This window comes from Perca fluviatilis, chromosome 6, assembly GCF_010015445.1.
Source record: "Perca fluviatilis chromosome 6, GENO_Pfluv_1.0, whole genome shotgun sequence".
Classification (NCBI taxonomy): domain Eukaryota; kingdom Metazoa; phylum Chordata; class Actinopteri; order Perciformes; family Percidae; genus Perca; species Perca fluviatilis.
In genome coordinates this window covers 40,602,072-40,621,105 of record NC_053117.1, presented here as the reverse complement: position 1 = coordinate 40,621,105, position 19,034 = coordinate 40,602,072, and the positions used below count along the sequence as shown (strand labels likewise).

The 19,034-nt window shown below is 43.4% G+C and overlaps 1 protein-coding gene across 1 annotated transcript in view; it reads right to left on the bottom strand.

Moving 5' to 3' along the window:
* snrnp200 (small nuclear ribonucleoprotein 200 (U5)) overlaps window positions 1-19,034 on the bottom strand; it is a 76,100-nt gene that overhangs the window by 21,064 nt on the left and 36,002 nt on the right. Inside the window, exons 24-34 of the mRNA XM_039804395.1 lie at window positions 18,203-18,309; window positions 17,052-17,170; window positions 15,609-15,763; window positions 14,341-14,530; window positions 12,574-12,747; window positions 9,453-9,613; window positions 8,127-8,354; window positions 6,564-6,755; window positions 3,564-3,742; window positions 2,135-2,286; window positions 266-374 (exon numbers count right to left, since the gene is read on the bottom strand). Coding sequence (XP_039660329.1) covers window positions 266-374; window positions 2,135-2,286; window positions 3,564-3,742; window positions 6,564-6,755; window positions 8,127-8,354; window positions 9,453-9,613; window positions 12,574-12,747; window positions 14,341-14,530; window positions 15,609-15,763; window positions 17,052-17,170; window positions 18,203-18,309 — 1,766 coding nt within the window. The remainder of the gene's footprint in view (window positions 1-265; window positions 375-2,134; window positions 2,287-3,563; window positions 3,743-6,563; window positions 6,756-8,126; window positions 8,355-9,452; window positions 9,614-12,573; window positions 12,748-14,340; window positions 14,531-15,608; window positions 15,764-17,051; window positions 17,171-18,202; window positions 18,310-19,034) is intronic.

Genomic DNA, 19,034 nt, shown 5'->3' with positions numbered 1-19,034 from the left:
CTATGTTACTGGTTACACAGCATTCGTGATTCAACGGCTCATGATAGATAGATAGATAGATAGATATAGATAGATAGATAGATAGATAGATAGATAGATATAAAAGAGTTCGACTTCTCTTTGTTGATCCTTTTGGGATGACTCTCGCAAGGAAATTGGATTTCCAGCAGCAGATTTTTAGGTTACAAAACACTTAATAAAGAGGTATAAAAATACACTATACAATAATATAATATACAAAACACGAGACCAGCGGGAGCCTTACGCGTGGATTTTGCCGTTGTAGTACTGGGTGTCCATGACGATGACGAGGTGTGCGGAGATGTTGATGCCCCAGCAGAGCGACCGAGAGGAAACCACCACCTGAACAGCACCTGCAACCAGAGATGAAGAACCGGAGACACCAAACATTTCATTGATGTTGTAGGTCTAGTCATTCTTACTCATAACATTTCAGTCAACTCAAATTTTGGACTACAGCCCGGTGCCTTATTCCAAACTTCAACAGCGGCCCTTTTAGTTTAACATGAAACAGCCACGAAATCACCATCACAAAACTCCACCAGACTCCATGTCAATAATCAGGACTTTTAGCATTGTAAAAACACACTTCATTCAAAGTGGACAGAAACTAAAAAAACTACCAAAAGCCGTCTTGGTTCATCTTTCCACTGTTCCAACAATCACCACTCTGGTTTGGTTGAAATAAACCCTTAATTCACCCATTTACATGTGGAGATATGCTGGCTCTATACACGCTAAAAGTCCTGATTATTTACATGGAGTCTGGTGGAAATATGCTGGCTCTATACATGCTAAAAGTCCTGATTATTTACATGGAGTCTGGTGGAGATATGCTGGCTCTATACACTCTAAAAGTCCTGATTATTTACATGGAGTCTGGTGGAGATATGCTGGCTCTATACATGCTAAAAGTCCTGATTATTTACATGGAGTCTGGTGGAGATATGCTGGCTCTATACACTCTAAAAGTCCTGATTATTTACATGGAGTCTGGTGGAGATATGCTGGCTCTATACACGCTAAAAGTCCTGATTATTTACATGGAGTCTGGTGGAGATATGCTGGCTCTATACACACTAAAAGTCCTGATTATTTACATGGAGTCTGGTGGAGATATGCTGGCTCTATACACGCTAAAAGTCCTGATTATTTACATGGAGTCTGGTGGAGATATGCTGGCTCTATACACACTAAAAGTCCTGATTATTTACATGGAGTCTGGTGGAGATATGCTGGCTCTATACACTCTAAAAGTCCTGATTATTTACATGGAGTCTGGTGGAGATATGCTGGCTCTATACATGCTAAAAGTCCTGATTATTTACATGGAGTCTGGTGGAGATATGCTGGCTCTATACACTCTAAAAGTCCTGATTATTTACATGGAGTCTGGTGGAGATATGCTGGCTCTATACACGCTAAAAGTCCTGATTATTTACATGGAGTCTGGTGGAGATATGCTGGCTCTATACACGCTAAAAGTCCTGATTATTTACATGGAGTCTGGTGGAGATATGCTGGCTCTATACACGCTAAAAGTCCTGATTATTTACATGGAGTCTGGTGGAGATATGCTGGCTCTATACACCTAAAGCTGATTATTTACATGGAGTCTGGTGGAGATATGCTGGCTCTATACACGCTAAAAGTCCTGATTATTTACATGGAGTCTGGTGGAGATATGCTGGCTCTATACACGCTAAAAGTCCTGATTATTTACATGGAGTCTGGTGGAGATATGCTGGCTCTATACACGCTAAAAGTCCTGATTATTTACATGGAGTCTGGTGGAGATATGCTGGCTCGCTAGTTCGGATCTGCCCCCACTGCTAAAAAAAAGGAGACAGTGCCAAAGGCGGAAAACACATCTCTTCCAATTATACCTCATAAAGAGGGGGGGGCACTCTTTGTAGCATTACCTATTTAAAGCTAATGTACTTGCACTTACTACTTGTTTGGAGTTTGCGCCTTCAAGGTTGAACGCACTTAATTGGAAGTCGCTTTGGATAAAAGCCTGTAATGTAATGTAATGTAATCTTGCACGGTCGACTGGAAGGCAACACAAGGGTTCGGGACCAAGCAGAAAGAGCAAAGCAGGAGGGTGTCATACCCGAGTTGAAGAGCTGCTCCACTATTCTGCGCTCGGTGGCAGACAGGCCCTCGTGCAGGTAGCCGACGCCGTTGGCCAGCGTCTCTTTCAGAGTGGAGTCGTTGATTTTCTCCAGGAAGGGAACGAGGTCCTTCTCGGTGCAATGTAAGAACCTGCAGACAGACGAACCTTGTTAGGATGTAACCAACACCATCGACACCATCACATTCTGTCCCCCATCTACAGCTACGATATCTCAGCGACGACATTCACATGCACGGAATATTCTGGGGGGTGTTTTTGTAAGATTTATTTGTGGGATTTTGAGCATATCAGATACATATTACACCTCATCCATGAAGTGAAACTAATAAAAAGATTAATTCTGTGAAACTAGGTACTTACAAAGAGACTGTTTAACCCCCCAACTCCCACCCCCTTCCCTCCCTTACAGAGAGGTATCAATGAAATAGAGTAAAATGGGTTTTCATACAGGTAATAGTGGTAGTCTAATATAGTCCATGCACGCCTCCCTTGTTTTGGTGGAACATGTGGACGTTCAAAAGTAGTTTTAGTCGTGCAACAGAAAACTCAGATTGGACAGATAGTCTAGCTAGCTGTCTGGATTTACCCTGCAGAGATCTGAGGAGCAGTTAGACAGACAGACAGACAGACAGACAGACAGTCTAGCTAGCTGTCTGGATTTACCCTGCAGAGATCTGAGGAGCAGTTAGACAGACAGACAGACAGATAGATGGTCTAGCTAGCTGTCTGGATTTACCCTGCAGAGATCTGAGGAGCAGTTAACCATAGTTAACTTGTACCACAGCATTTGGTGCTTCCAAAATTTAAGCATGTAAACCTATTCTGATACAATCTCAAATTACAATCATGAACCTGAAAATGAGCATCATGAGAGCACTTTAACATCAGGCAGCGTGTCAGCCAGGTCACGCTGGGTTAAACCACCTCAGCAGGGGTGGGAATCACCAGAGGCCTTCCGATCCAATAACATCGCGATATTTATGTCACGATACGATATTACTGCGATTTTAAACATATTGCAATATTCTGCGATATGTTGCAATGTATTTACCTTTTTTCCAACTTCAAATTTTTCCCCGATTTCAAATGATGTCCCCAAAAGGAAACTCTGTCAACATCTGTTTTATCTAAAAAGATACATGTATCTGTTCATCTCACTTCAATTGTATTGCTGCAAAATGTGGATCGTCAAGCAGACAGACTGACCAACACATATATAATAATAGATCCATACTTGGCGTCTGTGTATTGATACAGTATTGCCACGGAACATACTGCAATACTACGCTGTATTGATTTCCCCCCACCCCACCCCTAGACCTCAGTAGCTAACAGTATCACACTGAGCTCCTTTAACAAGTAGAACATAAGCGTGAATGTAGGCGTGGTCGTTGTAGCGTCTGACCTCTGAGGAACCACGTCCGCGGCGCAGAAGGTGAGGATGTCGATGGCCGTGAGGCGCGTCTGTCTGCGGGACGGGACGAACACCACGGCCGGCTTGGAGGGAGAGTGCTTCATGATGGCGTGGTAGACGGGCTTCGCCATGGACAGCAGGCGAGTCTGAGTGTGACTCACGTTGAAGCCCTGAAAACAGAACAGAAAACGTTGGCGGCGAATCAGGAAACGGGACAGGAACGCACTCTCTTCTCGGGTGGCATGGGTTTGCGTTAAGAGATGTTTCCCGATAACACTAGTTTGCACACACACTTTTTTTTGGGGGGGGGGGGGCAGGTGCGTAGGAAAAGGTAAAAGTTACTAGGGCTGTGCTCGATTAAAGAAATTCTTAGTCGACTAACACTCGTTCAATAGCACCGACTGATCGATTAGTTGATTTAATCGACAGATCTGTAAATCTGAGTTTCTCCACTAAGAGTCCTGCTAAAAGCACCACTTTAATTCTTGTGTTTACCAGAGATGAGCTCGTACGGTTCTTGGAAATAAGTCATTCAGCATGAAAACAGCATCAGACATGACTAATGGAGTACAGAGATCTAAGATGACTAAGACCAAAACCACCGATTAGTCGACTAAACGACTAAGAGGGAGCAGCTCTAAAAGTTACCAGTAACACTTCGTAAGTTTCTATCTCCGTTTAGGGTAGTTCTGAGATATTGAGCATCCAAGTTTTTACATCCCAGCTGGCAAAACTGTTATGTAGTATAATCTACTATTAATCACTAACAAAATATTTTTTTTACAAAAATAACACCACACAGGGATTAATAAACACCTAATGGATCAGATTATGTCAAAAAGTCAATTTCGACCAAAAGTGGAGATAGAACCTCATAATTCTAAGCTCACGACTTGCTGAAGAAGTCCCGCACGCTGTCCATCACGCACGCAAATTAGTGATGCACCGAAATGAAAATTCTTGGCCGAAACCGAAAACCGAAAAAAGAGGAAACCAAGACCGAAAACCGAAACTGAAACACCGAAAGAAATTAAGCCAATTATTAGTACCATTGCATTTATGGCTATGACTGTGTACTAACTTTACTAAAATCAAGGCATTGCAATTGTATAAATTAATATTAAAGTTTAATTAAAAAAATATCTAGCAGAAATATGGCTACAATCTGATAGTCACATACAGTATACAGTAGCCTAAGAACAGAATAGCTTACCTATTGTTATTATTATTATTATTATTATTATTATTATTATTAATTGAGGGCACCCTTCCGTGCAGATTGAACTGAACATATCGACAACGAGGGTGCATGCCCCTCATCTGGTGCAGAGAGTCTTTTTTCTGGCGCTCTGATCTCCTGCGCTGAGCGCCAGCTCCGTCTCCCGCCTCCACGCGGGTTCTCCGCATCCATGGCGGCCTGGATCATTTCTCGGGCCCTGCTTTATTTCCGCATCCAAGTAATGGTCTTTATAACGGCGGATCAGTACAGTCGCTGCGGAAGTGCAGAGGATCCGAACAGATCTCACTGAAACGTGTGCTGACAGACTCTAAGAGCACTTTTCATTGTTTTCAATCCCGGTCCGTCTCAACCTCGTTGCCTAGGAGACGCTTTGCAGGTGGAACGGATCGGTACCGGAATAACGCGGTCGCATTTTCTGTTTGCGCCACACAACATTTTCGGCCGTATTGTTTCGGTGATAAAAGTATTTCGGCCGAAAACCGAAAATGCCCTTTTGGGCCATTTTCGGCCGAAAATGTTCGGTGGCCGAATATTCGGTGCATCCCTAACGCAAATACTTCATTTCACAACGTTTCGGTCACACAGACCTTCCTCAGGTGAATTTACACTTCACGTTGAATTGTGCGCTCAAGTACATTCACAAAAACGTTCCATCATCATCTGTGAGAACTGACCAACCAACCAAAGTACTTGAGCGCACAATGTGTAACTGTGTGGTGTTATTTTTGTAAAAAAAAATATTTTGTTAGTGATTAATAGTAGATTATACTACATAACAGTTTTGCTAGCTGGGGATGTAAAAACCTGATGCTCAATATCTCAGAACTACCCTAAACGGAGATAGAAACTTATAATTCTAAGCTCACGAAGTGTTACTGGTAACTTTTAGAGCTGCTCCCTCTTAGTCGATTAGTCGACTAATCGATCGTTTTGGTCTCAGTCAACTTAGATCTCTGTACTCCATTAGTCATGTCTGATGCTGTTTTCATGCTGAATGACTGATTTCCAAGAACCGTACGAGCTCATCTCTGGTAAACACAAGAATTAAAGTGGTGCTTTAGGATGACTCTTATTGGAGAAACTCAGATTTGACGTTGACATGTTGAATTGTGCGCTCAAGTACTTTGGTTGGTCAGTTCTCACAGATGATGATGGAACGTTTTTGTGAATGAAGCCAACCAAACTACTTGAGCGCACAATTCAATGTGAAGTGTAAATTCACCTGAGGAAGGTCTGTGTGACCGAAACGTTGTGAAATGAAGTGTGCAGGACTTCTTCAACAAGTGTTACTGGTAACTTTTACCTTTTCCAAAGCACCTGCCCCCAAAAAAGAAGTGTGCAAATGCATTTTTTCTTTTTTTAAAAGAGATGTTCAGATTCCTGAACTTGAGTATCTGCTGATAGCGAGCACTGATCAGACACCAGTGGGTCCTATTTGTTATGTTTTAACTGCTATACTCTACCATCCCTGTATGGATGAGTTAAATATCTTTGTGAAACATGAACAAACACAACCAATAAACACCACAGAACTCTCTTTTACTATCCAGTTTCCAGTCAGTTATAACGGAAAATGAACTTTGTACTTCAAAAGTAGATTTTCTTCAGGGCTAAATTACGTGGCGTCTGATCGGCGCGTAAACTCCAGCACTCGCCATCTGATACGAGCATTTCAGGCGGTGTCGGAGGACATCTCTAGTTTGTGTACACTACCCCTACGTTTTGGCTGACTAGCGCACAGTTTTACAGACCTGGATGTGCAGCTCCAGAGGAACCGGTCTGACGTTGGGGTGGAAGTTGAACGTGGCCGTGGTGCTGCAGCCGAGCCAGTGGGCCACGTCTTTGGCGTTGGACAGAGACGAGCTGAGCGCCACGATGCGGATGGGACGCTCGATCTGAGAGGAGATGTACCTCATCCTGGAGCAGATGACTTCCAACACAGGCTGATGGAAAGAAACCAGAAAAGGTTAACACGATGCACGGAAAGGGCTGCACAATATATAGATTTTTTTTTTTTTTTAATCTAGTCTTCAGCCCTTTAGGTCCTCGGGCAGAAGTCTTCGGTCTGTTCCAGATGAAAAAGAAAAGAAAACTGAAGAGGACAGAGCCTTTACAGTCTCTGGAGATCAGCTCAGCGTTCTGCTTTAGGTTGGGAAGTAAGTTTGGCCTCTGTTGATGCTTTTAAAAAGCAGCTGAAGACTCACTTTTTTAAACGGGCTTTTGTTTCATCTTTTAAATTTTTCTGTTTTTAAGACGTTTTTATTTTCATTATTTATTTTTTCGCTTGCTCGTGTTACTGTTTGGGTCTTATTTAAACCCTCCTGCTGTCCTCGGGGCAAATTTGACCCGTTTACAAAAACTTTCTTAAAAAAAAAAAAAAAAAAAAAAATTGTTAAAAAAGTGAGAGAAAAATTTGGGGAAAAAAACACAAAAACAATAAAAAAAAAAACTTTCAAAAAGTGACAAAAGAATTGGAATAAAATCGACAAAAACGTCAAGAAAAGTGTAGAAAAATAAAATGTTGAAATTTCGACAGAAAAACACAAATTTGCAGGTCGACAAGCGTTAAAAATGTTATCATGTGAAGAACTTTGTGACATTGTCTGTGAAAGGTGATATATCAAATAAACTTATCAACATTATATTAATTCCTGATTTTATTACATGTCTATCCTACCATCTACTTTATTCCCTTATAATGCCCATATTTAAAGTCTGTGTGTGTGTCTCTGTGTGTGTGTGTGTGTGTATCTCTGTGTGTGTCTCTGTGTGTGTGTGTGTGTGTGTCTCTCTGTGTGTGTGTGTGTGTGTATCTCTCTGTGTGTGTCTCTGTGTGTGTGTGTGTATCTTTCTGTGTGTGTCTCTGTGTGTGTGTGTATCTTTCTGTGTGTGTCTCTGTGTGTGTCTCTGTGTGTGTCTCTGTGTGTGTCTCTGTGTGTGTGTGTGTGTGTATCTCTGTGTGTGTCTCTGTGTGTGTGTCTCTCTGTGTGTGTGTGTGTGTGTGTGTGTGTGTGTGTGTGTGTGTGTGTGTATCTCTCTGTGTGTGTCTCTGTGTGTGTATCTCTCTGTGTGTGTCTCTGTGTGTGTGTCTCTCTGTGTGTGTCTCTGTGTGTGTGTCTCTCTGTGTGTGTCTCTCTGTGTGTCTCTGTGTGTGTCTCTCTGTGTGTCTCTCTGTGTGTGTCTCTCTGTGTGTGTCTCTCTGTGTGTGTCTCTCTGTGTGTGTCTCTCTGTGTGTGTCTCTGTGTGTGTGTGTGTGTGTGTCTCTCTCTCTGATTTATCATACAGAGGACCATGAACTGTCTTTGCGTTCTTACTCCGTTCTCTCCTCCGATCAGGTGCGTCTCGTCCACGATGAAGAGGCTGACGTTCTGGACGTTCTTCCTCTGTTTCCAGCGCCGAGACAGGATGTCCCATTTGTCGGGGGTGCTGACGATAATGTCCCCTTTCCCCAGGAGCTTCAGATCGGTGCTGGTTTCTCCCGTCAGAAGCACCACCTTTTTGTTCAGGATGTCCTGGAACTTCTGGTGCCAGTCAACAAACACCTGAGGGACAAAAAGAGTCACACAAGGCAAACTAGAATCATCTTTTCCTTCGACAACCGGTCAAGTCGCAGTTTACATCCACGTTTGTCCAGACTCATATGTGTAGTAACGACTTTAGCCCTATTTGCACGGGATAAGTATTACCTGGTGACCTCCAGTCATTTGTAATAATCGCGGAGGTTGTCTGTGATCTTAATCCTGTGCGAATCGGTCATGTCTGTAATTTGTAAAGTAATAATTCCCCCGCAAATGACCTTCCATATTTCGCCAAAAACGGAGGTCCTGTGATAATATTAGTCCCGTGCGAATCGGCATCTCTGTGATTTGGGGTCTAATTGGCTGCATTGTCAATTATAAATGAAAAGTTTTGACATCATATCCGGGGGATAATGTCTGTAAATTTGAGTAAAACACAGACTTCAGTTATCCCGTGTGAATGCGCCACACGAAACACAGACGTGTGGGGGTAATTTCTAAATTACAAGAGGTCCCCTGGTAATACTTATCCTGTGCGAATAGGGCTTTTGAAGCTGTTTAATAAAAAAGGTATTACAGTATGTACTGCACAAAAGAAGCTAGAAGCTTTTTAAAAAAAACAACTTGAAAAAGCATATAAAAAAAGTGACCAAAATGTTGAAAAAAGGGACAAAAAATCCCAGCAGAAAAAATGTTGGAAAAAGTGACAAAAAGGCTTTAAAAAAAACTTGAATAAAAAGCATAGAAAAAAAGTGACCAAAATGTCAAAAAAAGCGACAAAAAAAGCAGCAAAAACTTTGAAAGAAAACCCAATAAAAAGATTTAAAAAAAAACTTCAATAAAAAGCATCGGAAAAAGTGACAAAAAGGCTTTAAAAAAACTTCAATAAAAAGCATCGATAAAATTGAAAAAGTGTCAAAAAATCGTTTAAAGAAGCATTGATAAAAACACAAAATGTCTGAAAATAACGACAAAAATGTCCCGTTTTTCCCCCCTTTGAATATATCTGAAAAAGTGAAGTGGTCGTCCTGTATTCGGCCACGTCTGTCTCCAGCACGGAGGCGTAAATAGTGAGTAAGTACTTCAGATATACTGTAAGCCCAGTGGCGGAGGAGTTGCTACCTGCTCGGCCAGCGCTTCCATCGGGGTGATGTAGACGCAGCGACCTTCGGCGTTGTGCAGCAGCATCCTCAGAATAGCAAACTCCGCACAGATGGTCTTCCCACTGCCGGTGGGAGCGCCCACAAACACGTTATCGTCGCTGTTGTACACGGCGTTGAACACTGGAGGGACAGAAACAATACGACAAAGTCAAGAAAACATCCAGGGCCCTATTTTAACGATGTAAGAGACATTCAGGGCCCTATTTTAACGATGTAAGAGACATTCAGGGTCCTATTTTAACCGTAAGAGACATTCAGGGCTCTATTTTAACAATGTAAGAGACATTCAGGGCTCTATTTTAACAATGTAAGAGACATTCAGGGTCCTATTTTAACGAAGTAAGAGACATTCAGGGTCCTATTTTAACGATGTAAGAGACATTCAGGGCCCTTTTTAACGATGTAAGAGACATTCAGGGCTCTATTTGCTTAGATGTAAGAGACATTCAGGGTCCTATTTTAACGATGTAAGAGACATTCAGGGCCCTATTTTAAACGTAAGAGACATTCAGGGCCCTATTTTAACGTAGTAAGAGACATTCAGGGTCCTATTTTAACGATGTAAGAGACATTCAGGGCCCTATTTTAACGCAGTAAGAGACATTCAGGGCCCTATTTTAACGCAGTAAGAGACATTCAGGGCCCTATTTTAACGATGTAAGAGACATTCAGGGCCCTATTTTAAGGCAAGGGACATTCAGGGCCCTATTTTAACGATGTAAGAGACATTCAGGGCCCTATTTTAGCAGTAAGAGACATTCAGGGCCCTATTTTACGATGTAAGAGACATTCAGGGTCCTATTTTTATAGTAAGAGACATTCAGGGCCCTATTTTACGAAGTAAGAGACATTCAGGGCCCTATTTTAACGAAGTAAGGGACATTCAGGGTCCTATTTTAACCATAAGAGACATTCAGGGTCCTATTTTAACGATGTAAGAGACATTCAGGGCCCTATTTTAACGATGTAAGAGACATTCAGGGCCCTATTTTAACGATGTAAGAGATTCAGGGCCCTATTTTAACGAAGTAAGAGACATTCAGGGCCCTATTTTAACGAAGTAAGAGACATTCAGGGTCCTATTTTAATGATGTAAGAGACATTCAGGGCCCTATTTTAATGATGTAAGAGACATTCAGGGCCCTATTTTAACGATGTAAGAGATTCAGGGCCCTATTTTAATGATGTAAGAGACATTCAGGGCCCTATTTTAACGATGTAAGAGATTCAGGGCTCTATTTTAACGATGTAAGAGACATTCAGGGTCCTATTTTAACGATGTAAGAGACATTCAGGGCCCTATTTTAACGAAGTAAGAGACATTCAGGGCCCTATTTTAACGAAGTAAGAGACATTCAGGGTCCTATTTTAACGATGTAAGAGACATTCAGGGCCCTATTTTAACGAAGTAAGAGACATTCAGGGTCCTATTTTAACGATGTAAGAGACATTCAGGGCCCTATTTTAACGATGTAAGAGACATTCAGGGCCCTATTTTAACGTAAGAGACATTCAGGGCCCTATTTTAACGAAGTAAGAGACATTCAGGGCCCTATTTTAACAATGTAAGAGACATTCAGGGTCCTATTTTAACAATGTAAGAGACATTCAGGGCCCTATTTTAACAATGTAAGAGACATTCAGGGCCCTATTTTAACGATGTAAGAGACATTCAGGGTCCTATTTCAACGATGTAAGAGACATTCAGGGTCCTATTTCAACGATGTAAGAGACATTCAGGGTCCTATTTCAACGATGTAAGAGACATTCAGGGTCCTATTTTAACGATGTAAGAGACATTCAGGGCCCTATTTTAACGAAGTAAGAGACATTCAGGGCCCTATTTTAACGAAGTAAGAGACATTCAGGGCCCTATTTTAACAATGTAAGAGACACGATGTAAGAGACATTCAGGGCCCTATTTTAACGATGTAAGAGACATTCAGGGCCCTATTTTAACGATGTAAGAGACATTCAGGGCCCTATTTTAACGATGTAAGAGACATTCAGGGCCCTATTTTAACCATGTAAGAGACATTCAGGGCCCTATTTTAACCATGTAAGAGACATTCAGGGCCCTATTTTAACCATGTAAGAGACATTCAGGGCCCTATTTTAACCATGTAAGGGACATTCAGGGTCCTATTTTAACGATGTAAGAGACATTCAGGGCCCTATTTTAACGAAGTAAGAGACATTCAGGGCCCTATTTTAACGAAGTAAGAGACATTCAGGGCTCTATTTTAACGAAGTAAGAGACATTCAGGGCCCTATTTTAACCATGTAAGAGACATTCAGGGCCCTATTTTAACGAAGTAAGAGACATTCAGGGCCCTATTTTAACGAAGTAAGAGACATTCAGGGTCCTATTTTAACGAAGTAAGAGACATTCAGGGCCCTATTTTAACTTTGTAAGAGACATTCAGGGCCCTATTTTAACGAAGTAAGAGACATTAAGGGCCCTATTTTAACGATGTAAGAGACATTCAGGGCCCTATTTTAACGAAGTAAGAGACATTCAGGGCCCTATTTTAACTTTGTAAGAGACATTCAGGGTGCCCTGCCACACGTATGTCATGACTTTGTGGTGATGTCTGAAGGTCTATGGACTCTGTAACCATGGTTACCTTGTTTCAAGCCATTCTAGCGTGGTATAGAAAGCCTGCAGGAAGACTCGGCTCGATTTGTGCCAGTTCTCATTAATATTCAACAAGCTAAGCTGTTTGAATCTGATTGGGCTAACAGCTAGCCAATGAGAGCCTGGCTGTCAGCATCCTTCACCCAGCCCAACTGGGCGAGCTGAGGCATCATGACATCAGACTGACCGGCTTCTGTGATTGGTCTGATTTCTCCGCTTATTTCTGTTCAGTGTGTAGAGCTGACAGAGGAGGTAGCAGTTCATTTTCACATTCATAACATAACACAAACACATATGGACCTCACAGATTTAAAAAAATACAAGTAAAAATGGTTTTGTGTGGCAGGGCACCTTTAAAATAACAATGAAATGCTGCGTTATTGACTTTAGACCAGGTTTTTGTTGGTCAACGGTGCGATCAGACCAAATTCCCAGTAAGTACCTTGCGTCTGGATGGGGTTGAAGAAGGGGAATTTGTTCTGGTAGAGCGCCTCGAAGGCTGAGTTTCTGAGAGCGGTGACGGGCAGGGGCTGCAGGTCCAGCAGCTCCGTCGGGGGCGGGTACTTCTCCGGTAGGATCAGGTGACGGAAGGATACCGGGAGCTGAGTCTCGCACGCTGACAAGAAAAAGAAAACATAAATAAAGTTTGTTGAAACAGAAACATTGTGTGAGTTCTACGACACAAGTCAACTTAAATGTCAATTCTGCAATGTGTGCCAGACATGCAGGAGAAGTCGAAAATACGTTTCTCTCCAGCCCTCAATCAGGAGAGGTAGCACAAGTAGAGTATAAAAGAGGAGTAACGTGTACAAGTAAAGATTAGAAAGATAAGTAATACGGTGTTTTCCCTCGCTTTGTGGAAGACTTAGGGGCGCATATTTGGCCGGGGGTTTACACATCCTTCCTCAAGAAAATGTTACGTTTTTCAATAAAAAAGAAAATGCTACTTCCTCGGATCTACTACATACATACTTTGTAGTCCGTTTGTGTCTCTGTGTGTGTGTGTGTGTCTCTGTCTGTGTGTGTGTGTCTCTGTCTGTTGTGTGTGTGTGTGTGTGTGTGTGTGTGTGTGTGTGTGTGTGTGTGTGTGTGTGTCTCTGTGTCTGTCTGTGTGTGTCCCTTTATCCCACGTTTGTCACTTTATCCCACGTTTTTGTCACTTTATCCCACGTTTGTCACTTTATCCCACGTTTTTGTCACTTTATCCCACGTTTTTGTCACTTTATCCCACGTTTTTGTCACTTTATCCCACGTTTGTCACTTTATCCCACGTTTTTTCGCCACTTTATCCCACGTTTTTGTCACTTTATCCCACGTTTGTCACTTTATCCCACGTTTTTCGCCACTTTATCCCACGTTTTTCGCCACTTTATCCCACGTTTTTTCGCCACTTTATCCCACGTTTTTTCGCCACTTTATCCCATGTTTTTGTCACTTTATCCCATGTTTTTGCCACTTTATCCCACGTTTTTTCGCCACTTTATCCCACGTTTTTTGCCACTTTATCCCACGTTTTTGCCACTTTATCCCACGTTTTTGCCACTTTATCCCACATTTTTGCCACTTTATCCCACATTTTTGCCACTTTATCCCACGTTTTTGCCACTTTATCCCACGTTTTTGTCACTTTATCCCACGTTTTTGCCACTTTATCCCACATTTTTGCCACTTTATCCCACGTTTTTGCCACTTTATGCCACTTTATCCCACGTTTTTGCCACTTTATCCCACGTTTTTGCCACTTTATCCCACGTTTGCCCTTTATCCAATGCGTTTTGCCACTTTATCCCACGTTTTTGCCACTTTATCCCACGTTTTGCCCCTTTATCCCACGTTTGCCACTTTATCCCACGTTTTTGCCACTTTATCCCACGTTTTTGCCACTTTATCCCACGTTTGTCACTTTATCCCACGTTTTTGTCATTTTTTTCCCCCCACGTTTTTGGGCGCTTCTTTTCAATAACGGCCGAGGAACTTTCTGCTGACTTCTTCAGGACTTTATGTCGACCAAACTGCAAGTGAGATATGACACAAAACCTATCAATAAACTAAACATTTCTGGCCCTTGGTGTGATTCTAATTTTCCAGTGTGGCCCTCTGGGAAGTTGAGTTTGACACCCCTGCTGTAATACATACGACACAATCACACATTATAAAGTGTGCCACTGTCAAACCAAACCGTAGACGGGTGTCTCGGTGAATCACTTACAGAGCCATCGGTCGGAGACCACGCGGATGAAGTACTGCGGCGGCAGAGGCTCGAACACCGGCACAAAGAACGTCACCAGGTGTTCGTCCTGGGCGTACTTGGCTTTGAGCAGGAAGTACTCGTGGTGGAGGATGACCTCGCTGTCCACGTCCTCAACCAGGATCCAGAAAGCCTCGGAGGACCCGTGAATCTATTGGGGGCAGAGAGTGGAGCGATTACATTCATTCTCTCTTTATTGAAAAATATGGCAAATATTGATTCAGTCTGTGCCTAAAAGGTTATTCAATTCGGTACCCAGCCCTACTCAAAAAGAGTAGTAGTATCTATAAAATCCTAAAGATACCCATCCCCACCACACAGACAGACAGACAGACAGACAGAGAGACACACACACAGACAGAGAGAGACACAGACAGACAGACAGACAGAGACACAGACAGACAGACAGACAGAGACACAGACAGACAGACACACACACAGACAGACAGACAGACAGACACACACAGACAGACAGACAGACAGACACACACAGACAGAGAGACACACACACACACACACACACACACACACACACAGACAGAGACACACACACAGACAGAGACACACACACACAGACAGAGACACACACACAGACAGAGACACACACACAGACAGAGACACACACACAGACAGAGACACACACACACACACACAGACAGAGAGACACACACAGACAGAGAGACACACACAGACAGAGAGACACACACACACACACAGACAGACACACAGACACACAGACAGACACACAGACAGACACACACAGACAGACAGAGACACAGACAGACAGACAGACAGACACACACACACACACACACACACAGACAGACAGAGAGACACACACACACAGACAGAGACACACACACACACAGACAGACAGAGACACACACACAGACAGAGAGACACACACACACACAGACAGACAGAGACACACACACAGACAGAGAGACACACACACAGACAGACAGAGACACACACACAGACAGAGACACAAAGAGACACACACACAGAGACACACAAAGAGACACACAGACACACAGACACACACACACACACACACACAGAGACAAAGAGACACACAGAGACAGAGACACACACAGAGAGACACAAAGAGACACACAGAGACACACAGAGACACACACACACACACACACACCCCCTCTCAAACCGATGAGAGTAGTAGTATCTATAAAATCCCTATTTCGGAGAACATCGTGGGTCTAAGCACTGACCTTGTCATCCCACTGGAAGTCTGGTGTGACCGTGAGCTCCACTTTCAGTGTGGAGCGCGTGATTGGCTGCAGGTGGACAGCCAGGTCCAGTTTGGGGAACTGGTGGACGTATTTGTGGATGGTCTTCCCCATTTTCGGCATTCGGATCAGCTCACCTGAAAAATTTAAAAGCATGGCTTCTGGTTACTCTCCAGGCTGCCTTGCGTAGCCAGACCTACCTCCACAGCGCTGTGGAGTAAAGGTCTGTGGCTACACCCCAGATGCATTCTGGGAAAGGAGATGAAAACACACTGGGTTGTTTGCATTTCTTTAAACTGGTAGATTAAACTCTTAGCTACCAGAGGAGCTAACTGGTAGATTAAACTGTTAGCTACCAGAGGAGCTAACTGGTAGATTACAGAGGAGCTAACTGATAGATTAGACTCTTAGCTACCAGAGGAGCTAACTGGTAGATTAGACTCTTAGCTACCAGAGGAGCTAACTGGTAGATTAAACTCTTAGCTACCAGAGGAGCTAACTGGTAGATTAAACTGTTAGCTACCAGTGGAGCTAACTGGTAGATTAAACGCTTAGCTACCAGAGGAGCTAACCGGTAGGTTAAACTGTTAGCTACCAGTGGAGCTAACTGGTAGATTAAACGCTTAGCTACCAGAGGAGCTAACTGGTAGATTAAACTCTTAGCTACCAGAGGAGCTAACTGGTAGATTAAACTCTTAGCTACCAGAGGAGCTAACTGGTAGATTAGACTCTTAGCTACCAGAGGAGCTAACTGGTAGATTAAACTCTTAGCTACCAGAGGAGCTAACTGGTAGATTAAACTCTTAGCTACCAGAGGAGCTAACTGGTAGATTAGACTCTTAGCTACCAGAGGAGCTAACTGGTAGATTAGACTCTTAGCTACCAGAGGAGCTAACTGGTAGATTAAACTCTTAGCTACCAGAGGAGCTAAGAGGAGCTAACTGGTAGATTAGACTCTTAGCTACCAGAGGAGCTAACTGGTAGATTAAACTCTTGCCGTAGCTGATTGGCAACACAACAAATGCATCCTTCTTGCAAAGGAATGATTCGAGCGCCGTCTTCTGTTCCTCTTTTAGATAAAAAGCCAAGTCTAACTCGTTCATTGCAGCGGCCAAAGCTGTTTCTAACAACCGGTGTTCATCCGTAGCCATCTTGCAATGTTTACCAATGACTTTGACATTGCAGCGCTGTCGTCATCTGTTTAGCTAGCCTCTGGCCCGCCTACATCAGATACACCGATGTGATTGGTGCAGCTCGGCTACAAGGGCATAGTTAATGAGCATCATTACTGAATGCCAGAGGGACTCGCTGAGCTAATCACAATTGTGCTCTCGCGAGAACTCTGGATTTCCAGGGTCAGAAAGCTAATGGACATCCGGCGAGACCGAACTATCCTGTCAATGAACCACCGACTACAAAACTCACCGATCTCATTGTGGTTCAGGTCGTAGAGACGCTCAAAGGGGAAGTTCTTCTTCTCGATCTTCTTGATGACTTCCTCTGGAAGCTTCTTGAACTGTCGCAGCGGAGACATCGACTGCCACCTGAAACACGAGAACGAGGATACAGAACATCAGCGGCCTGCCTCTGCGGACAAAACCACGGCAACCGGAGAGGAAAGGAGAAGCTGTGGCAGCAAAAACTGTCCTGTCCTGTTAGTAGTGTCCTGAGGAGTGTCCCGGGACAGTTATGGAGTCACAGGACAGTGTCTGGGTGTCACAGGACAGTGTCTGGGTATCACAGGACAGTGTCTCGGTGTCCCAGGACAGTTATGGAGTCACAGGACAGTGTCTGGGTGTCATAGGACAGTGTCTGGGTATCACAGGACAGTGTCTGGGTGTCACAGGACAGTGTCTGGGTATCACAGGACAGTGTCTGACTGTCCCAGGACAGTTATGGAGTCACAGGACAGTGTCTGGGTGTCATAGGACAGTGTCTGGGTGTCACAGGACAGTTATGGAGTCACAGGACAGTGTCTGGGTGTCATAGGACAGTTATGGAGTCACAGGACAGTGTCTGGGTGTCACAGGACAGTTATGGAGTCACAGGACAGTGTCTGGGTGTCATAGGACAGTTATGGAGTCACAGGACAGTGTCTGGGTGTCACAGGACAGTTATGGAGTCACAGGACAGTGTCTGGGTGTCATAGGACAGTTATGGAGTCACAGGACAGTGTCTGGGTGTCATAGGACAGTTATGGAGTCACAGGACAGTTATGGAGTCACAGGACAGTGTCTGGGTGTCCCGGGACAGTTAGACACTGTCCTGTGACTCCCATGGCTGTCCCGGGACAGTGTCTGGGTATCACAGGACAGTGTCTGACTGTCTGACAGTCCCGAGACAGTGTCTGGGTGTCAAAGGACAGTGTCTGACTGTCTCAGACACTGTCCTTTGACACCCAGACACTGTCACAGGACAGTCATGGGAGACACAGGACAGTGTCTGACTGTCCCAGGACAGTGTCTGGGTGTCACAGGACAGCGTCCGACTGTCCCGGGACACTCCTCAGGACACTACTAACAGGACAGGACAGTTTTTGCTGCCACTGCTGCTGGAGGAAAGAGAGACAGACTTACATTCTCTTGTCGATCATCTTGCAGAGATTCATGGTCTTGTCCGTCAGCTGAGCCCAGCCTCTGTTGAGAACGATCTCAAATATCGCCCGCATTAATCTTCCAGCACTCTGTCAGAAAATAATCAACAATCTTATTAAAACTTTATTTCAAAAACATACTTTAATTTCTCAAAAAACATTTATATTGGCTTCGTTCACACCGCAAGTCTTAATGCCTAATTCGTATGTTACTCAGATTTGATTTTTTGTTGTTGGGCTGTCCACATGACCTTTTTAAAATGTGGCCTATATCAGACTCCAGTGTGAACTGTTGTGCAGTTTCCAACTGACCCGCATGCTCAAAAGACCAATAACAATGACATCAGACGCAGCACGCTGCTGCACTAAAGTTAGGGAGGTTATGGAGGAAGTCAGCATTTTCACTTTTATTTCTAAATGTTTGTGTAATGGCAGCCGTAACATTAATGATCATATACACTAATGAGGTCTAACACCTCCCTCACTCCCTCCACTGACTTGCTCTATCACTGTTCTCCATGTTGTAGGCTCAGTCCAGTTTTTAATGTTACTGTCTGTGTCTCGGGCTAACTGGTCCGTGTAACGCTTATCAGTTAAATTTTCTATACACAAACGGACAGTTGGAAAAACAGAAAAATGGGTTCCAATATCCAATTTTTCCATTTTTTTCCGCCTTGACAAATTAAAAAATTGGATCTTTAACCTGTTTTTCCAATTTTCTGTTTTTATTCAGAGGATCAGAAATTTAAAAAATTACAAAATTGCATCTGGGCTCCAATTATTCAATACTGCAATAGTATTTAGCCAAAAAATTG